Below are 18,756 nucleotides of genomic sequence, written 5' to 3'. Positions count from 1 at the left end.
AGATTCCCGTAGTTAGGAAACAATACACGGAGTCTGAGCTCGTCAAGGGCGACGTCGTGTTCGACATCTCGTCTTCGGACGAAGAGGCCGAGGGTGAGGATTTTTCTTTACCTTTATGTTCTACTGCTTTAACGAAGAAAACTAACCTTGCTTTCTTGCTTTTTGGCAGTGTACATGCTGAACAAGGCTACCCGAAAATCTTCGGAGTCCAAGGAGCCGGAGAGGCCGAAAACCACCAGCTCGGCGTCTGATGCCGAGAGGACTCCGAAAAGGCAAAAAACCTCTTCGGATCCGAAGAAGCCGGAGTCAACTTCGGCAAAGGGGAGGGGGAAGGCCCAGAAGCCCCCGAGAGCGCCAGAGAAAGACGTGGTCTTGGCGCCTCCTTCGGAACATATCTGTGAGCCGTTTTTATGGCCCACGGACTTCGCCGAGGTGAATTCTCTTCTTGATTTTCTGGCCTTGCTTTTTTCCTGTATTTTTTGTGGTCCCTTTGTTGACTTTTTTCTTTATTCATTTTCAGAGGAACGATATGCTCTCCAAGCTCGTCGCCGTCGAACTCTCCAAAGCGTCCAATGACTATGCTGAGATGCAGAGGAAGTTGGCGGCTGCTTGTCATCGGGCCGAACAGGCTGAGGCTAACTTTGAGAAGGCCAGAGCTGCTAGGATTTCGGCCCAGGATGAAGCTCAGTTTGCCAAAAACCAGCTCGTCATCCAGCGGGAGCAGACGAAACGTCTGGATGCTGCTGCCGTGGTTGCCCAAGGGGAGGCTCTCCGTGTTTACAGGGAGAAACTCTTTTTGAGCAGCCAGTTCTCGGCCTTTGTCGGTAGTCTGGTAAGGCTAATTGCCGATAAGGGCGAGCAGGGGGCCGACGTCGTGCTGCCTCTGTACAGCCGAGAGATAGCGGCTCGGCTTCAGAATCTGCCGCTCCTTGAGGAGCTCGCTTCATCTTCGGTCCTGCTTTCTGCAGACCGAGTCCGGAGTTGTCGAGCTGATCGGGACGAGAACCTGGAGGCTATCTTTGCCTCCGTGGGACCCGTTTCACCCGCTTCGACTTACAACGGAGAGGGTGAGGCCGAGCCGCTGGAGCGGGAGGCCGAAGTCGATCAGGCCGGGCATCCGGAGAAGGAAGCCGATCAGGAGGCGGAGGCGAGGCCGGCAGGAGGCGAGGCTGAGGCTGAGGTAGCCCAGGAGAAAGAAGCTGTACCAGACCGAGGAGCCGGAGACGAAGCTGGCGGAGTATGATTTCGTCTCCCTTCTCTTAGTCTAGTTTCTTCCTTGTAAAATGGCCTTGAAGCCCTAGTGTAAAAAATTTTCCTTGTGAATGAAAAATTCTCTACACCTGTCTTCGTATAGCTTTTCGTACTCGCCTTTATTCCTGTTGTATTTTACTATCTGCTCGGTACAGCTGCCGAACTAATATAGCTGCTTTGTACCCAAGGAGATGGAGATACTTCACTGGAAACGGCTGTACTCTTCGGCTTTGGACGAAGCTGAGAGAAGAGCTATAGCCGATCAGACGAAGAATGACGAGCTTCTGGCTCGTTTAGTGAAGCTGGAGGCCGATATCAAGGACTTAGAGTCCGATAAGAAAGATCTGGAGGCCGAGCTGAATACGGCCATTGCTGAGAGGACTGCGTATGAGGATTACATCCGTGTGCGCGGGGGAATGACCATATCAGATGTTCAGAGTCGAGTTGACGAACTGTGGGAGGAATATCATGTACTCCGTATGAACAATGTGCTGGAGAGCCCGGCTTGCCAACAAGTTGTGACATCACTGCGGCGTTGGGCTTCTCGGTACAACATTGTTCTTTCTCGGCGCCCCTCCATAGAAAGATTCCTTCGGCATATCGCGCCAACAGATGCTCGCACTCCAGATCAAACCTCTGGTTCCCTTGTTCAAAATCCTACTCCCAGCCAACAACGAACTCCGGAACAGCCGGAAACGTCAAGACGAGAACGGGCTCAGGAGCAACCGGAATCGTCAAGACAGGGACGGACTGAAATTCGCCGAGGAGTTGTGACTATGAGCGAGCAAGATCAGCAGATGCTTATTGCAGAGACTCTTCATCGCCGAGGTGTTAGGACTTCTCGGGCTCGGGGAAGAGGCGTTGGGTCGAGGATAGCATCTCGTCGACCTGCTTATTCTTCATCTGCTCGGAACAACCGAACTCGGCTTCCAGAGGATTTTGCAGATAGGTGGCTTAACTTCAGCAACCCTGGACAGTAGAATAGTCCTTTGTAATAGCGTAACGCCATTTTGTAGGGTAGCTAAGTTGTATGCCGAACAAGATTTGAAAAATGAAATTTTGTTTTCGCTTCTAACACTGTATTTACAGCTTAGCGAAAAAATTTCATCGTACTTGTCCTCGGTCTTATGAAGTAAACTTCTTTGACCGGACTTGGTCCTTGGTCTTATGAAGTAAACATCTTTGACCGGACTCGTCTTTGGTCTGATGAAATAAACATCTTTGACCGGACTCGTCTTTGGTCTGATGAAATAAACATCTTTGACCGGACTCGTCTTTGGTCTGATGAAATAAACATCTTTGACCGGACTCGTCTTTGGTCTGATGAAATAAACATCTTTGACCCGACTTGGTTTGTGTTCTAATTTGGCGATTTTTGTCGCCGGGATCGAACTTTCCCTTGTCCTAATTCGGCGAGTTTTATCGCGTGGATCGGACTTTCCCAGTTAACCGAAGTGGTCTTATGCAGTAAACCTCTTTGACCAGACATGGTCGTCCCCGGTCTTATGAGGTAAACTTCTTTGACCGAACTTGGTCGTCCTAATTCGGCGAGGTTTATCGCGTGGATCGGACTTTCCCTTATTGCAGTTCGTTTCAGACGAAGTGCTTGTTAAGCTGAATTGCGGTCTTGTATCCTCCTTGGAAGCTTGGACTCACAATCGTTGGCTTATTGCAGTTCGTTTCAGACGGACTGCTTGTTAAGCTGACTTGTGGTCTTATATCCTCCTTAGAAGCTTGGACTCACAATAGTCTTTAATAATCGATCTAAAAAGGGGATCAGTCTTTAAAGAACGATATACCTTGGTACCATTTGTAAGAGACGACAAGCATATAGAGACAAAACACATAGGGAAAAAATGAAAAAGACGAAAGAAAAAGACTTTAAACCTTTTAAAAAACGACAAGTAAAAGGTACAAGTAAAAAACAAACAAATAAAAACACATACCCCTATGACCGAACTAGACACGAGACGGACTGACCGGACTGTCTCTTACAAGTGGAACTTCTTGAGGTTGGAGATGTGCCATGTTCGGGGTACTTGTTCTCCTGACATGTGAGTCAATTTATAAGACCCTTTGCCGAGGACTTCTGACACCCGATATGGACCCTCCCATGTGGGTTCGAGTTTGCCCAGCTTTTCTGCTCGGCTTACTTCGTTGTTTCTCAAGACGAGATCTCCCACTTGAAATTGAAGCTTTTTCACCCTTTGGTTATAATACCGGGCTACTTGCTCCTTGTACTTGGCTGCTTTTATGCACGCCAATTCTCTTCTTTCTTCGGCGAGATCTAGTTCTGCTCTCAGTCCGTCGTCATTCATTTCTGAGGAGAAATTTAGAGTTCGGGGACTGGGTACGCCGATCTCCACCGGAATTACGGCTTCAGTGCCGTACACCAGACTATACGGAGTTTCACCGTTGGAGGTTTTGGGTGTAGTTCGGTAGGACCATAGGACTTGAGGGAGATTTTCTACCCATTGTTCTTTGGCTTGTTCTAACCGAGCTTTTAACCCTTTCACCAGAATCCGGTTCGTTACTTCCGTTTGTCCGTTTGCTTGGGGATGGGAGACCGAAGTGAACCGCTGTTGAATGTTCAGCTCTTGGCACCAATTCTTGAACGTCTTGTCGGTGAACTGAGTCCCATTATCCGAGATGAGGATGTGGGGTATGCCAAATCGGCACACTATGTTCTTCCAGACGAAGTCCAATGCCTTTGAGCTCGTTATCGTAGCTAATGGTTCAGCCTCCACCCACTTCGTGAAGTAGTCCACGGCAACGATAAGGAATTTCATTTGCCGAGGAGCTTGAGGAAGTGGTCCCACTATGTCTACGCCCCATTGCATGAAAGGCCAAGGGCTTTGCATAGTGTATAGATCGGTCTGCGGCATCCTTGGGACATTTGCATGAATTTGGCACTTCGTACACTTCTTGACGAGCTGCACTGCCTCTTGTACCATGGTTGGCCAATAATATCCCCATCTCAGAACTTTTTTAGCTAAAGCTCTGGCTCCGATGTGGCTACCGCACGATCCTTCATGAACTTCTCTGAGGATGTAGTCCGTCTCTTCTGGTCCTACGCACCGCAATAACGGCTGGAGGTAAGACTTTCTAAAGAGGACTCCTTCGTGAAGTTCGTACCGAAGAGCTCGGCACGTGATCTTCCGAGCTTCTCTCTTATCCTCGGGCAATTGTCCTTGATCCAGATACTGCAAGATCGGCGTCATCCAGTTCGGCGAGCTGGATACTGAATGTACCTCGGCTTCATCAATGCTTCGATGCATTAATTCTTCCGCCTTTGAGCTCGGATCTGAGGCCAACTTACTTAAGGCATCTGCTCGGCTATTTTCCGCTCTGGGAATGCGGATTATCCGAAAATAGGAGAAACTTCGGCTGATGCTTTGCGCTTTGTCCAAATACTTCTTCATTCTCTCGTCACGAGCTTCACTTGTACCCAACACGTGATTTACTATGACTTGTGAATCACAATGGATTTGACGAGCAGACTTTGCGCTAACTGGAGTCCGGCCAGGAGGGCTTCGTACTCGGCTTCATTATTAGTAGTGGGGAATAGGAAACGAAGTGAGTAGGTTACCTCGTTTCCGTCGGGAGCGACAAGTAAAATACCAGCTCCACTTCCCATCTTGTTTGAAGCTCCATCTACGAATCCGCTCCAGCAGTCCGGCGGCTCTACTTCGGATTCCAAGGGCTGTGCTAGTTCGGCATTGGCAGAATTCTTCTGTTCGGCAATAATAGGAATTGCTTGATCGAACTTCGCTTCTGCAAGAAAATCTGCCAAGGCTTGTCCCTTGATGGCTTTCCGAGGTAGATATTCAATTGTGTGCTCTCCCAACTCTATAGCCCACTTGGCGATTCTGTCTGATGCTTCTGGTTTGGTCAACACTTGCCGAAGTGGCAGATCAGTTAAGACGCATACCTTGTGAGCATAGAAGTATGGCCGCAGTCTCCTTGCTGCATTTACTAATGCCAGAGCAATCTTTTCCAGTGGTTGATACCTGGTTTCTGGACCTCTTAATGCTCGGCTTGTAAAGTAGATGGGAAGCTGCTTTAGGCCTTCTTCTCGAACAAGTACCGCGCTGATGGTTTGATCCGATGCCGCTAAGTATAAGAATATTACTTCGGCTTCGGTTGGAGCAGAGAGAATAGGAAGCTCGGCTAGATAACTTTTGAGCTCGTCAAAGGCCTTTTTCTGCTCGGCTCCCCACTCGAACTTTGGTGCCTTTTTCAACACCTTGAAGAACGGCAGTTGCTTTTCGGCTGCTTGGGAAAGGAATCGACTCAGTGCGGCTAGACATCCGGTTAGCCTTTGCACGTCATGTATGGACTTCGGCATTGCCATGTTCTGAACGACTTGAACTTTTGAGGGGTTTGCCTTGAGTCCGTCTTTTGAAACCCAACAACCCAGAAACTTTCCCGAATCTACCAAAAAGGTACACTTTTGGGGATTAAGTTTGAGGTTGGCTTTCTTGAGCACGTTGAGAGTGGACTTGAGGTTGTGCTCGTACTCCGAGGTGCTTTTGCTCTTGACGACTATATCGTCAACATACACTTCGGCCTCCTTTCCAATCAGGTGCCGAAAAAGCTTGTCTACCATCCTTTGATAAGTGGCTCCGGCATTCTTTAAACCGAATGGCATCTTTTTATAAGCGAAAATGCCGAAATCAGTAATGAAGGCCGTTTTTGAAGCGTCAATCTCATCCATTAAAACCTGATGGTATCCTTTGTATAGATCAAGAAAACAAAAAATTTCAAAGCCTATCAGAGCTTCTACTTTTTTATCTATGTTCGGAAGGGGATAGCAATCTTTGGGACAGTGCTTATTTAGATCGGTGAAATCTATGCACATCCGCCATCCTCCTTCCTTTTTCTTGATCATGACAGGATTGGCCACCCACGAAGGATACTTCACTTCGAATAACACATCCGCCTTCAATAATTGACGGACTTCGTCATGGATGACTTGACTTCGTTCTGCCGCAAAGAGTCTTTGCTTCTGTTTTATCGGCCGGACCGAAGGATCAATATTTAAACGATGAGTGATTACCTCGGGGGGCACTCCGGTCATGTCCAACGGAGACCATGCAAAGACGTCTTTGTACTCCTTGAGGAGCTGGATGGTTTTTTCCCGAAGTAGAGGCGTTCCCGCGAAGCCGATCTTAACCGTTCTGGATGGATCGTCTTCGTACAGCTGAACTGTCATCGAATTCGGCTCCGGTATGACTTCGGTCATTGCCTCTGACTCCGGCTGCTGTGATTGCTATGCTTGGTGGTGCCGATCTGACTGCTCGGCACTTCTAAGCGCAATTTGCAGACATTCCTTTGCTCTCTTTTGGTCACCTCGGATGACCGCTATCCCTCCTTTAGTAGGGATCTTGATGGTGAGGTGATAAGTGGAGCAAATGGCCCGAACTGTGTTGAGCCAGTCTCTTCCCAGGATGACGTTGTACGGGGACCGAGCTTTCACCACGAAAAACTCAATCATCGTACTGGAGCTAGTAGGCGCTTTCCCCACCGTGATCGGAAGGCTGATAATACCTTCAGGGCGGGTGTCCTCCTGGGCGAAGCTCTTCAGGGGAAGCGGAGCCGGGCTGAGCCGAGCTGGGTCCACTTCTAGTTTGTCGAAGCACTCTTTAAAAAGAATGCTGACTGACGCTCCTGTATCCACACACCCTGTGGATCAGTTTGTTTGCCACTCCGGCTTGGATGACAATGGCGTCTTGGTGAGGAGAGATGGCCGGGACGGGATCAGCATCCGAGAACGTAATCACTTCGTCCTGCTTCAGCCTTTTATGCGTTGGCTCTTCTCGATTGGAGCCTCTGCGCTCTGACTTCAGGGACGACTTGGTCTTCCCGGCAGGGAGAGCGTCAATAGTCAGGATTACTCCATCATATTGCGGCTCGTCATCGTCTTCGGGATCCGGCTGCCTTTTCGGATCCTGAGGAGCGCAGTTCGCACCTCTCTGCTTCTTATTCTTCTTTGACTGCTTGCTTTGGTATTTTTTCAATGTCCCTGCCCTCACAAGAACATCGATACCTGCAGCCAAGTTTCTGCACTCCTCGGTATCGTGACCGTGGTCTTGATGGTAGGAGCAGTAGTTATCCTGGGGTCGGCGCGCGGCAGATTTCGTCATCCGCTTTGGCTTTTCGAACAGGTCAGAGTGTAGTTCGAAAATTTCCGCTCTCGGCTTGTTCAGCGGTACGAACTGAGCGGGCGGCTTCTCGGGATTGAGACGGGGTCCCAATCTGTCTTGTACCGGAGTCCTTTGAATCCTTTCAAAAGGAGTTCGGCGAGGATGTCCCTGATCGCCAAAAGGAGTTCGGCGAGGATGTCCCTGATCGCCATGATCGGGCTTCCTCCTGTCTCCTCGGGACGATGAGCTGTCTAACGACCGTTTGCGACGGTCTGCCTCATCGGCCCGGGAGTACTGGTCCGCAATGTCCCACATTTCCTGAGCTGTCTGCGGACCGCACTCAACGAGCTTCCTGTAGAGAGCTCCGGGCAGGATTCCATTTTGGAATGCCGAGATGACAAGCAGATCGTTGAGATCGTCTACTTGCAGGCATTCCTTGTGGAATCTTGTCATAAAGTCGCTGATTTTTTCGTCGCGACCTTGACGAATGGAAAGCAGCTGAGCCGAAGTGATTCGGGCTTCCGCTTTCTGAAAGAACCTCCTGTGGAAGGCATCCATTAGATCTCGGTAAGATCTGATGCTGCCCTGGGGGAGGCTATCGAACCACCTTCTCGCGTTCCCGATGAGCAGCTCGGGAAACAGCTTGCACATGTGGACCTCGTTGAGACCCTGGTTCGCCATGTTATACTGATAGCGCCCCAAGAAATCGTGAGGGTCCACGAGCCCGTCGTAAGTCATCGACGGAGTTCGGTAGTTCTGTGGTAGGGGAGTTCGGGTGATGTCGTCCGAGAACGGAGTCTTCAGTGCTCCGTACACGGCGAATCCGATATCTCGTCGGTATGGAGGAGATTGAGTTCTCCTGTGATTCCGGTACCGAGGAAGAGCAGGAATATGTCGGGGTTGAGGATTCTTCTTCCTGGAAGACACGGCACCACTGCGGTAGTGACTTTCATGTTTGGATGAGGAAGGAGAATCCTCCGCTTTCGTCTTCGGCTCTTGGCTCTTTTGCAGGAAGGCTAAGAACTCATCCTGCTTCTCAGCCAAGAACAGCTTGACAGCCTCATTCAAATCAGGCTGCTGGGAAGACTCAGTGGGACGATTTTTGGAGCGGCCTGTTCCTTCGCCATGAGAACTGGTGGTGGATTTATCCCTAGGCTGTTTTCCAGACCTATGGGATGGATTGGCTTCCTCCTGGTTCTCACGGGCAGGAATACGGGTACTCTGCGATCTGGTATGCATTTTTTGGGTGGAAAAAAATGGATCAAAAATTCGCTTTATCACAAATTTTGTTCTCTGCTTCCCACAGACGGCGCCAGTGATGGATCCGCGAATTTCTGACGTTAGTAAATGCTGGTAGAGAATGAAGATTATGACACAAAGAAATTACGTGGTTCGATTTACTGAGGTAAATCTACGTCCACGGGAAGAAAAGGGGGCAGAGTTGTATTGCTTGATCTGTTTTCTACAGCTTACAAATACAAACTTGCTATTTGCTATATGGTCTTTTATCTCTAGAGAGCTTAACCCTCTTCTATCTGATCTAAGTTCTATTTATATCTTGAACTAAGATCGTGGCTTGCATCACCACCCTAAGTCGTGGATGTCGTGTAGGTCATGGCCTAAGATCGTGGATGTAGCGTAGGTCATGGCCTACGATCGTGGCCTGAGTTGACACCACGTGGTAGGGGGTGTGTTGGACATCCTGTATGGGTCCACTAACTCCTTGTTCGGTCGAATACTGAGACCGAACTGCTTTGGTTGCCGATCTGAGAGTAGAGCTTGATGCCGACCTGAGAGCAGAGCTTGATTGGATGGCTTTTACCGAGCTGTAGGCTGAGGCCGAACTCTTTGGTAATGCCGAACTCATACTCCTGCTTTGGTTGCCGATCTGAGAGCAGAGCTTGATAGGTTGGCTTTTACCGAGCTGTAGGCTGAGGCCGAACTCTTTGGTAATGCCGAACTCATACTCCTGCTTTGGTTGCCGATCTGAGAGCAGAGCTTGATAGGTTGGCTTTTACCGAGCTGTAGGCTGAGGCCGAACTCTTTGGTAATGCCGAACTCATACTCTTCCTTGGGCTTTGGGCTGATGGGCCGTCATTGCAGTTGGGCTTGTTTAGTACGCACCCCATCAATGACAGCTGCTATTATTGCCTTTCTAAACATGGTCTACTTCTTCAATATAATGCAACCTTTTCAAACATGGGCATGTCTCCTTCCTTCGCCATGTGTCCACGCTCTTCCCGGCCCCACACGTTATTACTCTCTCCTCTTTTCTCTCTCTAGGCTAAGATGTGTATATATAGAGCCACACGACCTTTGAGAGTTGAGACAGTGTCGAGAATTTGAAGTTAAACAAGAAGAGAGTTATAGTTGGTATATATATTGAGAAAAGAATGGCAGTTTCTAAGGCTATGGTGATGTTGATGTTGATGTTTGTGGCGCTCATGTCTGCTCTCTCCGCTGCGTTTGCGCAGGTGGACCCCCCTGCGCCGTCGCCTGACGCCGGTGCTGGTACCTCTCTGCCGTTCTCCGCCGCCGCCGGCGCTTCTTCCTTGGTGGTGTCCCTCGTGGTGCTACTCAACAATTGATTTTATTATTTTTACTAGTATTAAATAAAATTATTGTGTGTTGGAGGGATATGATATGATATTCTTTTTTATTACTAGAAAGATTCATGATATGATATTGTTAGTTTATATATATTTACTTGTATTTTGATTTGTTTTTTCATGACTATTCTTTTATGAGACTAGTTTGTTAATTACTTCATGACAGTAGCCATTCACCTTTACAAAATCAGATATAGGTAGGTAATAGCCTAATAGGGAAGCGTTTAATAAGTTCTACTAGTAATTAAAATAAGCAATAAAGAGACCTGCTGCTTCATTCAACAATTAAACATATGATACACAAATCATGAGAGTAGCATATGTTACAACACCAGTTTCAACAGTAAGCTATTACAAGAGCTACCAAAATGAAGGGAGTAATTACAACGCACAACCCTCCCATGTAAGCCCACTCTCTACTGGAGTATATCATTCCATCAAAACCTTTTTTGGGACAGAACAATGGTCAAAAAACCTCACTCATGGTATAGTTAATAGATATACCATCATTTTCACTTTTCAATATAGTCCAGCTTAACTATCATAACAGGGAATCAGTGCTCCAACTGAAATAATAGCTGTATCTGAAATTGATGAAGCAAAATGAGATCAGCATATTTCAGAATATAGATAAACCTACATCTCAAACTTATTTCAACATAAACATATGTTCACACACATGAATTGAGTCCATAATTATATAGTTAGTTTACTTGCCCAAAAGCAGGCTTTGTTCCATAGGTTGTCGAAATGTTAGTTGAACAGCACGCGAGATTATCTCACCAAATTCCCTGCTGCCATGGAAAACTAGGGATTATCGCACCAAATTCCTTGTGTAAACTCCTTATTTTTTAGAAGAAGAAGAAGAAGGGGTGGATAGATAATACCAGTGGCGTGGCCATGGAAAGAGCAAGCAGAAGGGGAGTTGTGGGAGTCATCATAAAAGGTGTTGCACCTCAAACACCTTTTCTGGGCGCTCAAAATCTTTAATTTTGGGGATGCTCTGCTCTTCACTCTTGATAATCTTGTTGCATTGGGTTGGAATTGGAATGGTGGTGAAGAAGCCAAATTCATCTTCCACAACATTTTCTTGCTTACTTTATCCCTTATACGGATATACTCCCAATTTATGTCACGTGTGAGTTAGTAATAAATTCCAATTTATGAATATTAGAATGAATGTCAGTATGATTTTAAAAAGAGTTGTTGAGTTATAATAGTAAAAATTAAAAGTTTGAATATTTCTTGAAAAGATAAAAATAAATTTATTCTAATGAAAAATGTTACTCCCTCCCTCCGCCATCATGAGTCTTATTTCTTGGCGACATGAGTTTTAAGAAATGTAAGAAAAGTAGGTGGAAAAAAAGTTAGAGGAATATGAGTCTCACTTGTATATATTAGTTTTAAATGAATGTGAGAGAAATATAAGACTCTATAGTATCATTTATAATAAAAATGAAATGAGACTCTTATTAACAGACGGACTAAAATGAAAAAATATGAAGACAAACGCGGGCCCACTATCACGTATTTTATTTTACTTTATTTGTTGCACATATTTTCTGGCATCTTCCTGGATCCCATGTTCTATACTTTAGATTGTGGACTAAATTCCTCCCTGTTTTACATTCCATATTCTTTTAATCATCATGAAAATTTGTACCGCTGCAACAACATTTTGTAAGAATTATTTTGTGCATAAAATGATTCCAATTGATGTTCCTCTAAACCCGGTGTATGCTTTTCTATCCGGAGTCTTTAATCTTTATCATATGCTTTTTGACAAATTTTCCCCCCATATTTATCAATTGTTAATAATACTCCATTTGAATAGTATAGTTACAGTTTCTATGATCATTAAAGCTGTGGTCTCGAATCTCTCCCAATCATAAAATTATTCATCATTTTTCACAAAAGTAAAATTGCTAAATTTAAGCATAAATCTTTTGCATTACAAGAAAAAAGGAATAAGTTATCCACTACATAAATATACATGTAAGATAAATCACAGTTCACAACTCTGTCTCTTATTTTTAAAAATTAGTATGTTTGTTACCAATGAAACGTCAAATGGAAATAAAAGAGAGGTTAACTATAACTATTGCTGGGGCTGGGGTCTTTTATTTATTGACCTAGTAACTAACAATTTATTTCATTGCAATAGAAAATGAAGTAGGACTCTTTTGCGCACTAAAAAAATAATCTTTTCTTTGGACAAGGGTCATACAATACAACAACCAGCATTTGAAATTGATTAACCCACGCTGTCTGAGACCACTTCTACTGACCACAGTCCACCCCCACCCTCACCCCCTGTGTTTCTCTGCAGTCTTCTGCCATCAGTGAGTTTTTCTGCCCAAATTCCTGCTAATTACCGCCGTTTTACTGCTCTTCTATGAACATTCTTGGTGTCCCTCTCTCACTTCAGTTATTTGGCTTGTGTTGTGTGTGCATTGTGTTTATGCTTGGCTAGTGTAATTTTGAACTTGCATTTACTGCCCTTGTGAAATTATAGCATAAAGATTTAGTTTTTAACCTGTTCAGAAAGATTCCCTCTTAATAATAGTGTGGTTTTGCTACCAGCTATTTCTTTAAGGCAGGATTTTCCACTAGATTAGCCATTCTTAGTTTCTATATTTGTTAAGTTGTGATCTGGAGAACAATATTTATATGTAGTCTTCTGTTTTTATATACTTCAATCTTTCTTTGAGAAAGTTTAAAACTTGAACATGGGTCTGAGATCTGTGGAATGAGCCTTAACATAGAGACAGTTTAAGACATTTGATGGTCTAATCTTTAATTTAAGCTGTTTTACAGCTGTGGTTTCTCACTAGGATCGTGTATGGATAATGTGACTGCATGGGGTTGTATATATATATATAGGGGTATGTATCAGCAGACCTCTTGCTTGATGATTGTTTTACTTTTTCTTCTCATTTCAGAATTATTCACAGCATATGCATTCCTTTGTTGGATTGGATCTCTTTATATAGTAACTCGAGTTGGGTTTTCGGTGCATTCTCACTCATAGTAGTTCTGGATTCTCATACTTGCAAAATCCCGAATAGATTTATGCGTGTGCTAATGCGTCTACAAAGTCCATTTGCTTGCATTTATGCTGTATGTTAGTTCAAAATTGACATACTTGAGTTCACATATTTCTGGATTTGTCTTGCTTACCACAAATACTCGGTGTATGCATTCAAAGGCTTTCTATACATATTTATAAGCTCATTTTGTATATGACTTAGTTCCCAGATTATTGATGCAGGTTTGCCCTCTTGTCATTTACTAGGAGGTCATTTGTTTGTATAAAAGGCAGAGGGCCTATTTCCTAAGTTTTCGACATAGTTAGTCTTCTGAGGGGTAAAACTTGCTGGTTTTCCATTGCCAACAGCGACATTATCAAAGGACAGTGTTTCAGTTGAAGGAACATTGAAGCTAAAAGCTCTATAGTTCTTGCTGATGATGCTCCGAATATGGCTTAATGCGGTCCTGCTAATATGTGGTCATTTCTGCAATGCTACTGGTGAGTCTGCGAAATTCAAGCATCCTTTGATGTATATATGCTGCTCAATATTTCGGCATACCTGTCCGAGTTCACTAGATGTCAGATAAATCTTTTGGATGAACTCCAATTATTAGTATGTGTCCTTTTGAAGATAATGTTGGACCAAACTACATTTGATTATCGTATACGACATCTTTAACTTTGATACTAGAGAAGTATGATCCAAATAAGGACAATGACACCTATAGTATAGTTGTGGAAATTTCCTAATCAAATAATGCAATAGGGCTAATTGATGGCTTAGTTTCTTAGCTTGGAAATTAACATTGTTCAAGTTTCTTTTATTTATAACAAAACAAAATGTACTGAAATTTCGTGCAGGGGCGTTCGTGGGTGTCAACATTGGAACGGATGTTTCTAACATGCCATCGGCTCCTGATATAGTTGCGATTCTCAGAGCTCATCAAATAACTCACGTGCGTCTCTATGACGCGAACGCCCACATGCTGAACGCTCTTGCAAAAACCGGCATCGAAGTCATGGTCAGTGTTACAAATAAGGAGGTCCTAGGAATCGGAGAATTGGCTTCAACAGCAGCAGCTTGGGTTAATAAAAACGTCGCCGCTTATGCTCCTTCAACCAATATTACCTCAATTTCTGTGGGAAGCGAAGTCCTCACTACTCTCCCACATGCCGCGCCTATTTTAGTCCCTGCTATGAGCAACCTGTACAAAGCCCTGGTTGCTTCAAATCTCAACTACCAAGTTAAAGTGTCGACGCCTAATTCAATGGACGTCGTTTCTCGGTCTTTCCCTCCTTCCACGGCCACCTTCAACACAGAGTTGAACTCTATCATGATTCAGATCCTTCAGTTCTTGATGAACACAAAGTCCTTTTACATGCTGAATGCTTATCCTTATTACGAATATGTCAAGAGCAACGGCATTTTCCCTCTCGACTATGCGCTTTTCAAGCCACTCGCGCCCGTTAAACAGATTGTCGACCCAAACACCTTGTTTCACTACAACAGCATGTTTGATGCATTGATCGATGCCACTTACAACTCCATAGCCGACCTCAACTTCTCGGGTATCCCTATCATTGTAACGGAAACTGGATGGCCGTGGTTCGGTGGTAGCAACGAGCCTGATGCAACTTCAGGAAATGCTGAGGTGTATATAAATAATTTGATAAGGCGCGTGTCGAATGATTCTGGTCCACCTAGCCAGCCTGCGGTCCCTATCAACACGTACATCTACGAACTTTTCAACGAAGACAAGAGGCCTGGGCCAATTTCTGAGAGAAATTGGGGGCTAGTTTTCACTAATGGCACTTCTGTGTATGACCTTGGTTTGGCTGATGCAGAGATCAGTACCGGTGTGAATTCTTCAAGCTCGTTTTGTATTGCTCGACCAAGTGCAGATGAGAAGTCGCTGCAAGGCGGACTTAATTGGGCTTGCGGGCATGGCCAGGCTAACTGTGCAGCGGTTCAGAAAGGGCAGCCTTGCTATATCCCGGATACGTTGCAAAACCATGCTTCTTATGCGTATAATGACTACTATCAGAAGATGCGCGGCTCTGGTGGGACTTGTGATTTTGGTGGCACAGCTACAACAACTACAGTCGATCCTAGTAAGTTTTTCGTATCGTTATTCCTTATCCGCTTACATATAGGTAGAAGCCTATTGCATTAATATCATCCGCAGTCTCTGTTCTTCAAAAATATCATCAGACGTTGTCGGACATTGATATAATATCGCTAGAAGAACTTTTGCACTTTTATAGACTTTTTATGACCAAAATACCCTCAGGCTATTTATCAGCTTACATATAGTTAGAAGCCTGATGCCACATTTGTTATAATTTGATAAACCAGATTAATACATCTATAAAGATGGGAAACTAAACTGTCTACCTTGGTGGATTTTATTTATGTCGTATCTCACACCGACTTGGTAAATGAATTTGTTTCCATATAAAACTTAAAGGGAAGATCGATGTACCTAATTACGTCCATCTTTCGCCTGCATTTCTAACAACCTTGGTGTCTCCGTTTTGCGTGGCAGGCTATGGATCTTGTAGGTTTACAGGAAGGCGAGCCTCAGATTTTTTAGACCTGTTAAATATTAACCATGTCCATGGTTTATGTATGGTAGTTTCATTATTTTGTATTAATTGGGTGCAGTTCGAACTCGACCCTGGGAGGGTTGTTTCCATCTTCAGCACTAGGACCAGTCGGCCAGTCTTCGGATAGCACAAGGACCGCGGTGGGCCTTCATTTTGGCACTATGGTTGCAGCAGCAGCAGCTGTCTGTTTGGTCATATGAATTTGAGAAGCTTTTTTGTAGCATAGGGGTTTACACATGTCTCGTGTTTTCACTTATTTTGAAGCAACTCTCACTCTCATTCCATCCATATTTTGCACAAATGGGGTTTATGTTGTGTTGATTTTAGCAAATCAACAATTGTATCTTCGCATATTTAGGCCATCCACAATGGGCGCCCTAAGGCGCGCCCTAAAGCCCGCCTTATGCACCGCCACGTCAGCATTTTTATCCTCTTGCCCTTCCACCTGCAGTGGGGCGCCCTAAGCATTTTCTTCTATTTGAATATTTAAATAACTACAAAAATTAAAAAAACCTTCATTCCATTTACAAAATTAATACATTACAATACGGATTACAAAAAAATACGCAAACTCAGCGACGACAGTTACGGGCCCACACTTCATCAATCATGTCGTTCATGAGTTGCGCATGGTCGTCGTCGTGGTTCATTTTGGCTTGTGAGATTTAGAGAGATGTGATGAGAGATGAGAGAACTGATGCGAGAAATGTTCGTATGAAAAATGGAATGACAATCGAGGTTTAAATAGACAAATTTCGAATTAAAAAAAAACGCGTTGCATCGTCCGCGCCTCCCACAGTGGGCGGATAATGACACGGACGATGCCCTATCGTCCGCGCTTCGTCCGCGGACTAAGCATCGGGCGTGGATGACGCATCGTCCGTCGTCAGCGGAGCCACAATGGCGGACGATAGCACGCCCAATGCATCGTGATAGTACATTGTGATTTTGTTGCTGTGATTTCGTTGCTTAGATTGGTTGCATGTAGTTAGATACTGGTAAATCTATTCCTTACTATGGCTGTCATAAAAAAAATTTAGATAAACAGCATGTAATTTATAATTGTAATTTTACTTGGAATCGAATTACTCCCTCCGTCCGCTTAAGATGACACGTTTTCCTTTTTAGTTTGTCTTAACTAAGATGTCACATTTCATTTTTTGGAAACTTTCTCTCTCCAATTAATACACTCAATCACTTTTTCTAACTTCTATTAAAATATCCATCTTTCTTTATCTCTCTACTTTAATACTTACTCCCACTTTTTCTCTATTGAATTAAACACTTTAACCAATAACTCATAAAATCCCGTGTCGGTTAAGAAATGTGTCGTCTGAGCCGGGACGGAGGGAGTAGTATAAAGAAATTTTGTATAAATGATTTATATGTATAAATAATACTAATAGGTTTTTAACATTTTATAATATAATTTGGGAATGAATATGATGAAAAAAAGAAGAGAAGTAATGGTATTAGATGAGATTTGACCGAATGTACCAATTTGAAACACTAAAGGGGTGTTCGGTTTGCAAAATTGTATTCGAGATTAAATTTGTTGTGTGTTTGGTTCCTGATATTCAACCCTACAACTCAATCCTAGATGGATAATAATGGAATAATTAGTCATAGCTAACCTCATATGACTAAGATCTTACAACTCAATCCTAGATTGTATCTTGGTATTATTTTATCTTGTAAACCGAACACCACCTAAGTAACATTTTTGTACTCCCTCCGTCCCCCAATAATTGTCCACTTTTATTCCAGCACGAGTTTTAAGAAATATAAAGGAAAGTGAGTTGAAAAAGTTAGTGGAATATGAGTTTCATTTTTATATATAAAGTTTTATAATAAAATGTGAGCGGAATGTAGGGTCTACTAATGGAGGACGGACGAAAATGACAAAAATAGACAATTAATAGGGATGGAAGGAGTATAAAATATATAAACTTAAAACTTTTTATATTGAATTGAAATATTAATGAAACATTTTATATGTATTATGTAATTATCCCGTCTATTTCATGTTCCAGCACAATGTCTCCAAAAGCAATCAAAAAATTTAAGGGGACATGAGTGTTATTTGAATATTTCATTCATCCATAAAAAAATCTTAAAGGATGTGGCATAAGTTTTTAATATAAGTTTAATTTAATGAGTGAAAAAATTAACAGCCCTTAATTAACAAATTAAGCCTCGGCTGTTCCCAAACAAATTATCAATTTATTGAACATTTGAACTCAAAACATTCTTTGACATTCCAACTCGAGAAACATGTTTAACTGGCGATTCAAACACGTATATTTCCTTATTTCTGAAGCCAATATGATGTTAAATACTTGAATCTTTTAGGAAATTGCGTATTTGATCTTTAATTTGAGCTTATATTTTAATTATATTTTTTAGCACAATTAGAACATCCACAACCGTACTCTTGCCAGCAAGCACGGTTATGGGCCCGACCCCACTTTTTCTGCCTGCTCTCTGGCAAGAACACAACACCCACAGTTGTGCTCTTCCGCAATGACGAGCACAATTCAATTTAAAATTCAATTAAACAAAAACATTTCCATAATATTAAAATTCATTAAAAAACCACAGTAAATATTACAAATTACAAATAAAATAAAAAAGACATAATTAAAATCCTAAAAATTAAAAATTATATAATTAAAATACTAAAAATTAAAAATTACATAATTAAACTCCTAAAAATTAAAAATTACATAATTAAAAGCTAAAAATACCCCTGTGGACGACTACTCATCCGGCGGCACTACCCCCAATTGTCTTTGGAGGCCCAATATCATGGCCTCGTGAGATCGAAGTTGCGAGGGGGTCATAGTGGACCTATCGGCCATATTGAGTTGGGCCAAAAGCTGCCACAACGAGCTGGTGGGGGGTGGAGGTGGCGCATACGGAACGGGAACGGGAACGGGAGCGGGAACTGGAGCATCGGCAGTTGCAGCCGCGGCTCGACTGCGGTTGGCCGCCGCCTTCTTCCTTCCTTGCGGTCGGCGTTGGGAACCACTCGGACCGGCGTCAGGGCTACCCAAGTTAGCTCCGGCGAGTTGGCTAGCCACTTCTTCGGAGCCGGCGTCGGATAGGGATA

The 18,756-nt window shown here is 43.7% G+C and overlaps 1 protein-coding gene and 1 long non-coding RNA gene across 7 annotated transcripts; one reads left to right on the top strand and one right to left on the bottom strand.

Annotated features, from left to right (window-relative positions):
* Positions 1 to 9,727: 9,727 nt before the first annotated feature.
* LOC121802673 lies at positions 9,728 to 11,158 on the bottom strand. Of its 2 annotated transcripts, none has more exons than XR_006050831.1 (2): positions 10,686 to 11,158; positions 9,728 to 10,590 (listed from the first exon to the last, which is right to left on the bottom strand). It is a non-coding gene; the product is annotated as an uncharacterized LOC121802673 (long non-coding RNA). The 2 variants fall into 2 exon arrangements; XR_006050832.1 differs by having other exon boundaries at positions 10,720 to 11,158.
* Positions 11,159 to 12,185: 1,027 nt separating this feature from the next.
* LOC121805570 (glucan endo-1,3-beta-glucosidase 4-like) lies at positions 12,186 to 15,993 on the top strand. 5 transcript variants are annotated; one of them, XM_042205477.1, is made up of 5 exons: positions 12,186 to 12,348; positions 13,278 to 13,535; positions 13,899 to 15,149; positions 15,584 to 15,611; positions 15,703 to 15,993. In XM_042205477.1, the coding sequence occupies exons 2-5, from the start codon at positions 13,472 to 13,474 to the stop codon at positions 15,842 to 15,844; spliced, it is 1,485 nt and encodes a 494-aa protein (XP_042061411.1). In that variant the 5' UTR covers positions 12,186 to 12,348; positions 13,278 to 13,471; the 3' UTR covers positions 15,845 to 15,993. The 5 variants fall into 5 exon arrangements, with proteins under 5 accessions (XP_042061411.1, XP_042061414.1, XP_042061415.1 ...); XM_042205480.1 differs by having other exon boundaries at positions 13,302 to 13,535; positions 15,584 to 15,993; XM_042205481.1 differs by lacking the exon at positions 15,584 to 15,611.
* Positions 15,994 to 18,756: the final 2,763 nt, after the last annotated feature.

Source organism: Salvia splendens, chromosome 5 (genome assembly GCF_004379255.2).
Source record: "Salvia splendens isolate huo1 chromosome 5, SspV2, whole genome shotgun sequence".
Taxonomy (NCBI): Eukaryota; Viridiplantae; Streptophyta; class Magnoliopsida; order Lamiales; family Lamiaceae; genus Salvia; species Salvia splendens.
The sequence above is the reverse complement of the archived record's forward strand: the minus strand, read 5'-3'. Positions and strand labels throughout refer to the sequence as shown.

Coding starts and splice junctions, on each gene's coding strand:
- LOC121805570 (XM_042205480.1), top strand. CDS start 13,472: ATGATGCTCCGAATATGGCTTAATGCGGTCCTGCTAATATGTGGTCAT. Junction 13,536..13,898: donor TCATTTCTGCAATGCTACTG/GTGAGTCTGCGA, acceptor AATTTCGTGCAG/GGGCGTTCGTGGGTGTCAAC. Junction 15,150..15,583: donor AACAACTACAGTCGATCCTA/GTAAGTTTTTCG, acceptor TTTGCGTGGCAG/GCTATGGATCTTGTAGGTTT.